Consider the following 14,064-nt stretch of genomic DNA (forward strand, 5'->3'; position numbering starts at 1 on the left):
AATAATATTTTCAGCAAGGACTGCGCTGCTGCCACCCTCTGATTTTCTATCTATCCCTCCTCCATCCAGGGGCACAGCAGACAGGTCAGGTCCATGCTTCTTGCTGCCATAGGCAATCTGTCATTTTACCCAATGTCTTGTTGTATGCACAACAGTTAAATGATAAATAACACATTAAATGTTCGGGAGTTGCTTGGTATAATATATTCTTATTTTCATTTTTAAATATCTGTCACATCTTTATTCCCCTCTCCCTTTTACAACGGTTTGAGATGTGGTTCAGTAATATTTGGGACAGAGCTAGTTCAAACTAAGTGGGCTTAGAAGAATTGCTAATGGAGTTATAAAGGAAAATGCTTTGGATGAAACCTGGTCTCCCTTCTTTTTATACAAAAGGGAAGAAGAAAGGAAAGCCTCACAAACCTATCTGTGGAGAACCTATATGTACTGCCAATGTTTTAAGACTGCATGAAACAATATTTGCCTGGCACCTGCTTCATATAATACAGGTAGGTGATTTTAAAACTATTTTATTTTCTCAGGATTGGCTGGATTTTTGAGTTGCTTTGTGACTGCTTCGTTACAATATGTATTGCTTTGTGCTGTACCGTCTGTTTTATTGAATTCATATGTAGCCATTTTTAAAAAAACAAACAAACAAACAAAACCAATTGTCTGTTGAAGCTGCTTACTTTAGCAAAAAAAGTAGCTTTCCACACCTCATAACCTATAAACAAAACACGTACTGAGATCTGTTAAAAAAAAAAAGAGCACACGCCAAGTTACTAAAATCCCTCACCTCCACAACACAGCCCATCTCTTCAACTCCACCACAAAGCCCAGGCAATTGCCTATGCGAGAGAATGTGACTCAATATGGAAAGGATGTCCATTACTGCTGCACAGGATCTTTCCCAAACATCCACACATTCTTCCCTTATTCACAGCTCTACTGGTTTCCAGTTTTCCCTTTGCTCAGACTGAATTATGAATTAAATTAAAGGGATCCTTTAATGCCAACCCTCGTTCTTCACTGTTCCCAAGGCTATACATGGATTCTACCGATTTCCCTTTGTACCGTTGTCACTGGTGTCCATGAAGACTCCCATTTAATTTTAGACTGTGATACCCTTCAGGTTATCTCTCTTATACCCCTGCTCTGCATTGCTGCAATATGGCTAAGACACCATCCTTTTCTGAACAAGGGTGGCTGACACCCAGCCCAGTTCAGGTAGCCGAGCCAGTCCCTGACCCCTCAAGCAATTTTTTTCTCTATCCCCCATCCTAACAAGACCATAGTGATTTTGGTGACAACAGCACCGAAAGAAAAAAGGGGAGGGAGGTTAAAATAACCACGACACTATACCAGCACCCAGATGGAGATGCAAATCACCACCATCAAATTGATCAGCTGGTTAGTGGAAAGATGGCAAAAAGCCCTTTACTTAGCTAGTGTACCGGGGGGGGGGATGTGGCCCCAGAGATCTGGCCATGGTTTAATGTGGCCCTCAGGCCAAAAAGGGCTAGTCACCCCTGGTTTAGATTCAATCACCCAAAGTTACACTTAAAATACCAAGGTATTAATGAGAATTACTTGCTATTTCCACTATCACTCGGCACATCCTGAGCTACAGTGGTGCCTCGCTAGACGAATTTAATTCGTTCCACAGGTCTTTTCTTATAACGAAAAATTCATCTAGCGAATCCCATAGGAATGCATTGAATTTTTTTTTGCCCATAGGAACGCATTAATTGAATTTCAATGCATTCCAATGGGAAACCGCGATTCGCTAGATGAATTTTTCATAAAACAAATTCGTCTAGCGAGGCAACCTCCGCTAGAAAAAAACTTTCGTTCAGCGGAAATTTCGTTAAGCAGGGCATTCGTTAAGCGAAGCACCACTGTATTCCCTTTCCCACTCCTACAAATATCTCTGTGAGCAAGTTATGTTGGAGAAAGCAGGAAAGGGAATGCAACACAGCACTACTATCCAGTTGCAGACTGAGACACCAAGGCTCCAGTCCTAACCCTGCTTACCTGGGAGGTAAGCCCCACTGAATTCAGTAGTACTTACTTCTGAGTAGATATGGTTAGGTTTGCCCTGTAAATCATCATTTCATAAGCATTTCAGAGTACCAGTGGGAGCGGTTCAACAATATTCCTGTTTTGCAATAGGAGACCGAGACAGAGCATTTGCATCAAATTCAGCCCACAGCGGTTCCTCTGCCACAAGAGCACCAGATCCAGAATTCTGGTCCAAGTCCCCCATCTTCTTCTAACACCTGCATGGATTCATTTCAGTAATAACAACTTAGCATTTATAATAGCACTTTTATTGAGTATTCACAGGGCTTCACATGCGACCTGTGAGGAATTCTTACAGAAACCTTGTTAAGTACATCTTTATTATCCCCATGTTGCTGATGTGAGACTTGAAGCAGGGAGAAGAGCAGTTAGCCTAAGGCCACTAAGTTCAATGGGGGCTTCCTGGCTTCGAGCCATTAAGCCAGTTCTTAAGACCAGGGCGGGGATGGGGGGGGGGCGGGGAGCTCAAGTCAGGCAACTTCCATTGCAAAAGGAGCCAAGGCTATAACTGCTGGAGCTGCTTAAAAACCTGGAGAAAATCCAAATGCCTAAATGGAAGCAGTGCAGTTGCAGAACACTTGCGGGGCAACTGCAAAGAGAATAGAAACGGTATTTTACAAAAGGCAAAGCCTTCTGCGGAAGATGAAGGCTGCGGCACGTCTTTAGTTACACTAAAACCTGAAGTGTGTGCCTGCTTCTCATCCAGAATGTTCTCATCTCTTGAAATTAACTCGGATCAAGGCTGGCAATATATACTTTGACTTTAACTGAAAACATGCTTGCCACACATAGCTGATTACTGGACAATACAAATAACAGTTTGCCATAAATGACAGTGGAAGAAGGCTGCATAATTTCTAGCATCTGATTAATATGCTTGCACCAATGTATCTACCCTATGAGGAACAGGCAGCAGATCCTGGATCGATGGTCAAATGTTACAGAACATTTAGGTGCCAGGCAAAAACCTTCCTCTTCTCCCAGGCCTCTAATTAAACAATCAATGGCCTTTTAAATGGGAAGGGGAAGGTAATTGTTTTGTTTGTTATTATGTTATGTATTTTTGTGTGATCCTCAAATGAAGGGTGATAAAGAAATGCAATAAATAAGAATAAATAAGAATAAATAAGAATAAGAATAAGAATAATACCACCATTTATAAAGGCATAACACAAGATCTATTTCACCTGTTATATTTTCCAGGGAGATTTATTGGAATGTTTTAGTGCAAGTCCTTTGCTGTTATGGTCTACGGCTACGGACAAGTTTGTTAAATCATTTGGAAGATATAATATGCATGCTTCACAGTGACTCGTTGAGCCCTTCGTGCACAACATGATACAGACTTCTTGACATAGAAATAAGTCTCCATGCTTAAATATATATTTTAAAAGATGCACCACAATGCTGAATTATATCCATTAGATCTGGGAAAAACAAAAAGCTCATCGCTTTCAACACCATTAAGATTAGTACCCTTATAAAATTAATATTCCACAAAAGACTATGTATGAACCTAGATTCCTTCAGAGGAGCTTCTCTTTTTGCTGCCAACAGGGAGGACTGCTTCAATTGTTTGTTTGTTTGTTTGTTTGTTAAATGCACGGGTGTTTTACTTCATGCTACCTTGCCTAGGTGCAGTTCTTGAGAGCACATATTGAATTGCATGTGCCAACTCCATAAATACTTTCAACCCAACCTATACATACCTACTCAGAAGTAGGTCCCTCTTTGTTCAGTGGCAATTAGTTGCAAGACAAATGTCTCAATTCCTATGTAGTGCAGAATAACCACAAAAACAGCACTAACTCTGTAACAGGGATGGCTTCCATACGGGTAAGTTCTGTTTCACTAACCTATTAAGATATATTTGAGAATGCCAACAAGCATATAGAGGTGATCCAGTTGACAGGGTGTACTTGGACTTTCAGAATAAGTACAACGAAGACGACACCAAGGTAAGCTTCGCAGTCAGAGAATAAGAGGAATTGTCATTTGTGGATCAAGAACAGGTTAAGCAACAGGAAGCAGAAAGTAGGAATAAATGAATAGTTCTCCCAATTGAGAGATGTAGAAAGTGGAATCCCCCAAGGATCGGTATTAGGTCCCGTGTTTTTCAATTCGTAAGTATATCTAAAACTAGGGATGAGCAGTGAAGTGGCCAGGTTTGCCGGTGATACTAAATTGTTCAGGGTGGTTAAAACAAAAAGGGATTACAAGGAGCTCCAAAAGAATATATCCAAACTGAGGGAACGGTGAGTGGCAAATGCAGTTCAATGCAAACAAGAGCAAAGAGATGTGCATCAGGGCGAAAAGTCTTGTATTATGCACATGTAACGTTCATGGGGTCTGAACTAGCAGTGACTGACCGGGAATGAGAACTTGGGGGTCACAGTGGACAGCTCAATGAATGTCAAACCAGTGTGTTTGGTAGGTGTGAAAAAGACAAATTCCACGCTAGGGGTGAACAGGAAAGAACTGAAAATAAAATTGCCGGTACCACAATGCCATTATACAAATCTATGGCGCAAATGCACCTGGAATGTGGTGCACAGATCTGGTTGCCTCATCACAGAAAGGATATCAGAGAGTTGGAAAAGGATCAGAAAATGGCAACCCAAATGAGGAAAGTTCACGACATTTGGGATTTTTTTAGCTTTGAGAAGAGGGGACACGATAGAAGTGTATAAACTATTACGCATGGGGCATGGAGAAAAAGAGGGCAGAGGAAAGCTTTTATCCCCTTCTCGTAACACTAGAAGTAAAGGGCATCCAATTAAGTTGAATGTTAAGAGAAGACTTGGGGCAGACAAAATAAAATACTTCTTCACATAGTTAAACGATGGAATTCACATCCCACCAACTTGGATGGCTTTAAAAGAAGATTCGACAAATTCATGGGTGATAAGGTTTTCAGTGACTACTACTGCATCTCAGACATCCCTACATCCACCCTAAGAGGAAATATGCTTCTGAATACCAGCTGCCGGAAACCGCTGGAAGAGGGAGTGTTCAGGCTGTGCTTCAGGCAATGAGGATAGCCCAGGGGTCAGCAAACTTTTTCAGCAGGGGGCCGGTCCACTGTCCCTCAGACCTTGTGGGGGGCCGGACTATATTTTGGAAAAAAATATGAACGAATTCCTATGCCCCACAAATAACCCAGAGATGCATTTTAAATAAAAGGACACATTCTACTCATGTAAAAACATGCTGATTCCCAGATCATCCGCGGGCCAGATTTAGAAGGCGATTGGGCCGCATCCGGCCCCCGGGCCTTAGTTTGGGGATCCCTGGGATAGCCATTGCAATAACAAGTTGGTCAGTGGCCTGATCCAACAGGTTCGTCTTATGTTCAACGCGCTATTGGTGCAGTACTAGTGCAATACTATAGGTGCCAATCCCAAGTAAAAGACCTAATTCCAGATCTAATCTGCTATCAAATCTGAAAACACACACACACAAAAAAACCCCTAAATTTAAACAATGACACAAAGAAGGGCCTGAAGCTGGCGCTTTTCACACGATGCAAATGAAAAGTTTTAATGATCCATTCCATGTCACGGAGCTGCAGGACAACTTGATCAAAAACAGCGTTCATGCACTCACCTCTGGCCGACAGCTTCTTGGTATTGATTATCTTTGCAGCATACTCCTGGGATGATGTTTTTTTCACACATCTCCGGACCACTGAAAAAGCTCCCCTGGAACAAAAAAGAAAGGCTGAACCTGTGAAACTGGTTTAAACATGAAGTCCAAATCAATAATTATAAACTGAAGGCAAACCAAAACCTCATTGTTGACATCAAAGTATTTAGCCAAAGTCCTTACAGAGTTGCTACAAGTATTTTAAAAGAATTGAAAACACAGCACTTCAAGAATTCCAAATGAAGAGGAAGAACAGAGGAGCATGAAAGGATGACTAGGGTGGGTGCAAGAAGATTTGGTTCCCACAGAGAGTATAGCTTTGATTATGAAGTTATTTTGCAGGAGCTCATTACATCACCTAGACACACGCCAGCATCATACACGTAAAATCTAAATAAAAATGGTAATCTGATACGCAGACAAGAGGAAGGACTTTACTAGTGTTTGCATTACCTCTTCTGTAGCGCAACTCTAATTAATACATATTTATCAACGCAAGTTCAGCAAGGTGTTTGTGGGGGGGGGGGAAGAGAGAGGAAAAGGTGAGTAGGTGCGCTGGTAAGGAAACGATGCCAATTCCCAGAAAAGAAGGGAGATGTGGCAACAGAGTCTGGAAAACAGCCTCATTGAATGGTGACAGAGAGGACAGAGTAAGTGCAGGACAAAAGATGGGGGGGGGGAATCCACCAGAGCCTTTTCAAAGGGGGGAACGTTCCTCAGGTGCAGAAGGCAGCCTGCCTGCACCCTGAAACGAGAAACCGGCTAGAACAGCAGACAAGCACAAACACTCATGGAAACAAAGACCAACAGAAATGGCCTGGTCTGGGCAGGAAGGAGATACATTTCTTTTCCACCTATCCTCACCAACATCCATTTCTGTATGCAAGTCAGAAAGAAGCAAGGCCAGTAAGGAAGATGAGAAGTGGCTTAAAAGAGGTGGTGTGTGTGTGTGGAGATACAGCAGTACTCAGGGACTGGTGCAAGAAAGGAGGAGGACTCAAATGCAGCAGTACCTGGGGTGCATCTACCCCCAACCGCACACACAATGTATTCATCCCAACCAGAATATTGGGCAAATCTCCTGCAGAATACTGAAGGAAAGGAAAAACAAAAACAGTGTCTGTTTAAGATCAGTGCTGGAGTAATTTTTTTGGGGGGGGAGCACTGGCACAGGGAACCTCCCTTGATGCATGAGAAATGCAGCAATGTCCCTTGCAGAAATGAGGAGGGGGGGAAGGAAGAATCTTGGAAGTTGCAGGCTGCAGCAACAGCAACAGCAGGGAGGGTGGCATTCAGACGGAAAAGCAGTTCCTGGGTTAAAGCAGCAGTATCCAGCTCAGCAATGGGTGGAATCCCATATTTCTCGGGGCAGAAATAGCCCCGGAGCGTGCCCCCATCCTGTGGGGGGAAGCAGACCCTCTGGACTGCTTGCCCCGGCTTCATTCCCTCCCTCGAGCTACTTCCTCCAACTGCCTTGGCATAACATAGCGGAGCACATTTCCTCTCGGGCTCGCTTTTGCCAAGCCCGGAGACCAAGCGCCTCTGCTCCGGTTTAACGGAGCCGCAACACGACGGCCTACATGTGCGCGGATGGCACGGGCTATAAGGCTCCGTTCCAATAACAGGTAAGGGAAAGTCCGCATCGGAAAGGAAGGAGGGAGGGAGAGGCTCCGAGCAGAGAAGAGTTTGCTAGAAAGACTTCCTGAGTAGAAACTACAGTTAGTAGCACCAGAAGGGAGGGGAGGGAAAGGGAAGAGAAGCCCCCCAAGGGTTCCAGGATCGGGATCTAGGCTCGCCGGAGAAGGGGCGAGAGAGGATCCAAGGGGGAAGGCGGAGCAGCGCCCGGCCGCAATAACAGCCCGGCTGCCAGGAGCTGCGCCAAAGCGAGGAGGGAGGAGGAGGAAGACACCGGCGAGGAACGCCTGGGCTGCGTACTTGCCGAGCTCCTCGTACAGCTGGTATTCATCGGTGAAGCGGGTGCACGTTGCCGGGGAGGCCATGTTCGCGCTGCGGAAGGCGTTGCAGGCTCGGCGGGCAGGCACGCTCAGCGCCGCCGCCGCAGGGACATCGGACTGGGCGAGGCTCCGGGGGCTGCGCGGGCTGGGACGGTCGTCTCCTGCAGGAGTTGCTGCTCCTCTCTTCCTCCCTTGCTCTCACTACTTCGGCCTCCGTCTCCACCTCCTCGTCCTCCTCGCGGAGCTGGTGCCGGCGTGCCTCTCCGCCCAGCTGTGCGCTCCCGCCCGCTTCACTGCGCACAGTCACCGCTCCCCGCAGAAAGACGAGGAGGCGGAGGAGGCGGCGTCGGAGGCTGAGCGCGCCCAGCACCGCGAGATCTTCTTCCCTGGGAGGGAATCGAGGAGGAGACGCCGCCGCCGCCGCCGCCGCCTCCTTCCCTCGTCTCGTCGCCCTCCTTCCTTGCCTCCGCCTACCAGCCAGCCCTCCCTCCCCAGAGGTGTGGCCGGAGGGAGCGCGGGCAGACTCGCCAGCAAGGGAGGAGCTGGGCGCGGGTTGCGCTTGCGTGAGGCGGCAGCGGTTGCTGCTGTTGCTGCTTCGCTTTCCTCCCAGGGAAGGAGCCCGCCTTCCCCAGTCTCGGCAGCCCAAAGTACTGCTTGCCTTCCGCCTCACAGACAGGAGGTAGAGATACGCTGGTCGCGCGCGGAGCTTCCTCGAATGGAAGCGCCATTCAGCTCGGCGAGCGTCGCTACCAAGTAAAGCGCAAGGCGACAGCGCTTCTCTGAGGCGTGAGGCGACGGCCAGCCGCTTTTTCCTCGCGTCCCTTCGGAGGTTGGCGGATAGGAGTCTCTTCTCTAGAGGCTCGTAGAATTGTCGAGTTGGAAGGGACCCTGAGGGTCCTCTAGTCCAACCCCCTGCAATGCACCCATGACAGGTGGCCATCCAACCTCTGCTTAAAAAGTTCCAGGCGAAAGTTCAGCTCCTTTTTTTTTTGCCACCTCGCTCACCAGAATGTGGGGCAGGACACAATCTGACCACCCCTCCACAGGCCCCACATGGGAACTTTAAAGAGGATTGGCGCCCCCCCCCTTTGCACTGGCAGGAGAGGCGCCGCTGTCTCCCGCGCTCTGTCTAAGCTATGCGCGCGCGCGCACGAGAGGCTGCGAACCGCAGCCCTGCCTCGCGCTGGTTCCCCGCGCCAATCGGGCGAGAGCAGACGGCTGCAGGCGCTTGGTGACTCTGGCTTTGCATATCCTGGACGGGATGCGCCTTGGTGAACGCGGGGGAGGGGGCAAGGGGGCGGGTCTCGTCGCCTGGAACGCCGTTGCCATGACAGGAAGGCTGTCCAAGCCGCTTCTCCGACAGAGCAGGGTCTGCAAACGGGGGAGCTGGTGGCACTCGAGCAGGTTAGGTGCAGAGGGCACCCGCGCAATTATTTTGAAACGAGTTCTGTATCTCGCGCAGGGGTAGTATCGTAGCCAATGAGGTTGATCATGGAACACGCACACATATGAAATAACCCTGCTCTGCAGCCAAAAGGGCTTTTGGTGTGGCTTTCTAATGGATGCAGAATGAAACCTAGTGCCGAAGCGCCACGATAATCCGACCCAGGAAAACAGCATTTAACCAATAACAGTCCGCGGCAAATTCAGCAACTGCAGAAAAGCAGCAGGTGCATTTTAGAAAGCCAGATCGGGTCTTAAGTAGCTTTTTGTGCAGAGCTTTCACCAGAAGTGGTAAACCGTTATTATTATTATTTATTGAATTTATATACCGCCCTATAACCGGAGGTCTCAGGGCGGTTCACAGAACAAAATCAAAATACAAAGAAGCAGCAGTGGGAAGGTGGTGAGAATAAGAATTTAGGGCTGGGGAAGCAGTGTGGAAAGAAATGGTCATCGTCATCATCATGATAATATCCTTGAGTGAATCTAGAAAATGATTACACTAGAGTGAAAGGAGAGTGAAGTCAAGATGGAAGAAGAGATTAAAGAAATAATGAAATGTGTTTAAGTTAGTTGGTGGGTGTCCGTGTGGGGTAGGTATGTTGATATGTATAGTATAAAGATAAAGGGACCCCTGACCATTAGGTCCAGTCGTGACCGACTCGCATTATTGGCCGAGGGAGCCGGCGTATAGCTTCCAGGTCATGTGGCCAGCATGATAAAGCCGCTTCTGGCAAACCAGAGCAGCACATGGAAACCCCGTTTACCTTCCCGCTATAGCGGTTCCTATTTTATCTACTTGCATTTTGATGTGTTTTCGAACTGCTAGGTTGGCAGGAGATGGGACCAAGCAACGGGAGCTCACCCCGTCACAGGGATTCGAACCGCCGACCTTCTGATCAGCAAGCCCTAGGCTCAGTGGTTTAGCCCACAGCGCCACCTGGGTCCCTATGTATAGTATAGGCAGGTATTATATAGAGTAATGGTCCATGGGGTCACGAAGAGTCGGACACGACTAAACGACTAAACAACAATGTAGGTATGTTTTATGCTATGAATATAAGGTACCAGTAGTGTGTTGTGTATGTGTTTTGTGTAAATGTAAATGTATGTGTTTTATATGTCAATAATGATAAAAAATAATAAAAAGATAATATCCTTCCCCTGTACAGCAACCCTGATCCAGTTCAGGGGAAGAGGAGGAGCAGAGAAAAGTGGAAACACAAAGGTTGAAGGAACTTGCCACAAACCAAAAGGCCCACGTAGACAGAGAAAGAAAAAACCCGACACTCCCCCCCCCATTTATTGTAGCCAAAGAAAATGAAATTTTCATCTGTTTTTATTTAGCTGCTAATTTTCCATATTAGAGAAGAGAATTTCTTATCGAACTTATAAAATTGCTCAAAAAAACCCCACAAATGGCTCTTCCTTGTTTTTCATGCAAATTGAGTATGAACACACTAAATTGTACTACATTTGAGATGATAGAATGTGCTTACTTACAGCTACATAGGAAGTTACAGGTAGGTAGCCGTGTTGGTCTGAGTCGAAACAAAATAAAAAAATTCCTTCAGTAGCACCTTAAAGACCAACTAAGTTTTTATTTTTATATTTATTTTATTTATAAAATATTTTATATTTTATTTTTATTTTGGTATGAGCTTTCGTGTGCATGCACACTTCATCAGATACCTCATCAGATATCTGATGAAGTGTGCATGCACACGAAAGCTCATACCAAAATAAAAACTTAGTTGGTCTTTAAGGTGCTACTGAAGGAATTTTGTTAGCTGCATAGGAAGTTAAGGTGGGTGCCTTAACTTACAATTTCCAGACTGTCTCTCTTAAAGGGAGGGCTTTTGGTTCCTGTGTTTTAGAATTTACTTGCATTTTGAAAAGGAAGTTCACCTCCTGGCAGGTGAGTCACTTCTGCTTACTGGAAGTGGGAAGGGCAAGGCAGAAGTCAGGTTAGTGTGCTGAAAAACACACCAATCCATCACTCCTGTCAGTGCCAGTTCCCCATCCCATCTCACCCTACTGTCCACTACCATTTAAATGAGCTTTCTCAACCATAGGGAGCAAAATTTAAGTTTTTGCAACTATAACATTTAGCATTTACACTAAGCTTTAAGTTGTTGGAAGTTTTCCCCCCCCAAAATAGTAATACAGTATTTACATTAACTCAGTAAGGCTGTTTTTATTCATCCCCATCTTTTTTAAATCAACCTTATATTCTGACAAGTATGTGCAGATTACTTTGTTTTTAGTTAAGTGATGGATTAAAACGGGGCCTGGGGGGGTTAGTCACAGCAATTATGGTCAGTAGGGGTCTGCTAGATCTATAAGCTTTGCCATAGGGGGCAAAAATCTGAACTGTAGTCCCCTTCTCCATAAAAACAACCAAATGTTTTAACAAAACATTTGGGTAAAGGCATGGGCATTACACATTTTAGTCAGCGGATATAATTGTCAGGTTGGGTTCTGCAGAAGAAGATACCCTTTTGTTGGGAGAATTTCTCTCTGCAAAACTAAAGAGCTTGCCAAGTACAGGGAATTTACTGCCATTGAAGCTAATGGTCAGAAAGTAATAGGCAATCCTGAAATTGATTCTCAAAGTCACATGCTTAATATTGCTCTTTGCAGTAGTCCTGTGCTATGGCATTTGGGGGGTGGGGGGGACCCTAAAAATGTAATGGGAGCATTAATGCTACGAATTCCCATCTCTTACTCGGCCTATATATATCTTTAAATAAACTATGTTTATTTAATTCTCTAATGACCTTAACTCAAGGAAACCAAGCCAAGGGTATGTGTTGGGACCCCCCAAACCTCATTTCTTGGTGACTGGAGATTGCCACTGGCACTCACTTCAGTTAGATGAGCAAATGGACTGTACAAACCAATCTGTCCTCTCTTTCTCTTTACAAGGCTGAATCTCTGTTACAACCAGATGTTATATTTCTTCTAGCCATAATCATCTCTTTTCTACCTGAATCAGGATTTGATTCACCCCTTATTACTAGTATATATATATATATGACACTTCTTATTGTCAGAATAGGCTGTTCAGTGGTTTACAAAGTATTTTTTTAAAAAAATCTGTAGCATGGCCATGAAAATATGAGTATTCACGATGAAAACACATAGAGAGACAACACAATTAAAACTGGAGGCTTATGTCAAGGGATCATGGATAATGCCCACCTCCACATTACCACAAGCCAATAATCACCAGGCCAATAATGATTCAAGACGTCTCCTTCCATTTTATTGGCTGTCAGGAGGGCCTTAGCGCCTCTACCTGCATAGAACAGCACACCTACTTTCATAAGGATTCCAGCTTTTTCGTTGGTTATAGTATGCAACGACTACTAAATTTCACCTCTGCAATTGGCACCCTGGATTGTTGCAGCAGTCAGACTTCTGCTGTGTACTGGCCTGACAGACCATTGCTGCCATCCTACAAGCTACCACCTCTGTGACTGCTTCCACCACCATCTGTGAAGGAGTTCTGGTCCTGGAGTAGTTTTGAGCAGCTCTCTGACCTCAGATTTCCATATTCAAACACTGGGGCTTTTTTCTTTTTCTTCCCTCAGCCGGAACTCGCCACAACTCAGTCCCAGCACCTCTCAGGTGGATGCCATCACTATTGTAAGAGAACAAGGGTGAGCTCTGGCACCTCTTTTTCTATAAATGCTTGGATGTCAAAATCTGCTTGGACACTGCCTTCTGGAGATTACCCTCACAGAGCTACGTTTCCGAGCACCCTTAAACAATGGTTCCCATAATTATTGGGGCGGCAGGGGTTGCTTTACATATATGGTGTATGTGCAGACTGTGTGCCTGCACAGAGACCACAAAGAAAAGTAAACAATTGCTTTCAATGAACTGGTGTTCATCAAGTGGCCGTCTATGCCCCCCTCTTTCCCTTCTGCAGCTCTCCATGCTCAATTTTCTTCAGCAATCTAATCTAGGAGACTGACCTAGTGAGAGGGGACTGAGCCTTCTCTTCAAGGCATGCATGTAAGGACACAGATTCCTTCCAGAGAAGGGCTTCTTTACATCAGATATACTTTAACTCTAGCTAGCAGCTCCTGAACATTGCTCTGGGCAGGCTAACTTGCAGAGATGTGTGTGCTTCTAACCTAGTACAAGGGTTTACGTACACTCTTAATTAATTGAAGGTATCAGGCCTTATGAACAAGGAATACACTACCTACCTAGTTGCCCAGCTAGGCAAATGGAGTGTTGGTCAGCAACTGCTTTACCAAAGAGCCATTATTCTATTTGCACTCCCTACTTATATCTCTCTGACAGCTGAGGAGCCAAAGTGGGACTCTTCAGAACTCTAAAACTTGGCCACAAGGCATCCAGCTGCTGATCCCTATGCTGCAGGGGCAACTTTATTATCTGAGTTAAAAGGTCACATCGCCTTTCCTTCATTGATGCGAGGAGTTCTGCACAAAGTGTCTTGTGCAAGTAATTTGGAGAGCCCCAATATTTCATCTTGTCCTTAATCATGCAAATCTTCATTTGTTTCCCAGCATCAGCCACCAAGGTTTGGCATCCGAATGGTGAGCTTAGGAACTCAGCCAAGCTGCACGGAGCAGATAAATAAGGTTACTGTATTTTATTTGGCAGTGCTCCTATGCTTTTAATAGCTGTGCAACACTCTAGAACGTAGCAGGTGAAGTTATCTCTCGTCATTGCTTTATTTATTCAGGAGCATTTCTAACCCATCTGCTAAGGCAGCTTGCAATGTATTTAAAACACAATAATACAATTGTCATTACAGCAGGGCAAAGGTGTATATAAGTCCCCCACTCCCCTTGTTCTCTGATGTTCCAACAAATGCAGTTCTTCAGCTGAATCTACTGGCTGTTGAATCAGTTAGATGACAGGACAGGACATCCTCATTGTGGGGTGGCTGATGTCT

General features: G+C 45.4%; 1 protein-coding gene and 1 long non-coding RNA gene across 36 annotated transcripts in view; one reads left to right on the forward strand and one right to left on the reverse strand.

Moving 5' to 3' along the window:
- Positions 1–7,982, reverse strand: part of CAMK2G (calcium/calmodulin dependent protein kinase II gamma) — a 158,258-nt gene extending 150,276 nt beyond the window's left edge. For all 35 annotated transcript variants that reach the window (XM_035138210.3, XM_035138205.3, XM_035138206.3 and 32 more), the window contains exons 1-2: positions 7,666–7,982; positions 5,692–5,786 (exon numbers count right to left, since the gene is read on the reverse strand). In XM_035138210.3, the coding sequence (XP_034994101.1) occupies positions 5,692–5,786; positions 7,666–7,730 (160 nt within the window). In that variant the 5' untranslated portion in view covers positions 7,731–7,982. The remainder of the gene's footprint in view (positions 1–5,691; positions 5,787–7,665) is intronic.
- Positions 7,983–8,690: 708 nt separating this feature from the next.
- Positions 8,691–10,547, forward strand: LOC148685567 (uncharacterized). Its single transcript, XR_015949972.1, has 2 exons — positions 8,691–9,419; positions 10,301–10,547. It is a non-coding gene; the product is annotated as an uncharacterized LOC148685567 (long non-coding RNA).
- The last annotated feature ends 3,517 nt before the right edge of the window (positions 10,548–14,064 follow it).

Source organism: Zootoca vivipara, chromosome 5, assembly GCF_965207765.1.
Source record: "Zootoca vivipara chromosome 5, rZooViv2.hap1.1, whole genome shotgun sequence".
In the NCBI taxonomy this organism is placed as follows: Eukaryota; Metazoa; Chordata; class Lepidosauria; order Squamata; family Lacertidae; genus Zootoca; species Zootoca vivipara.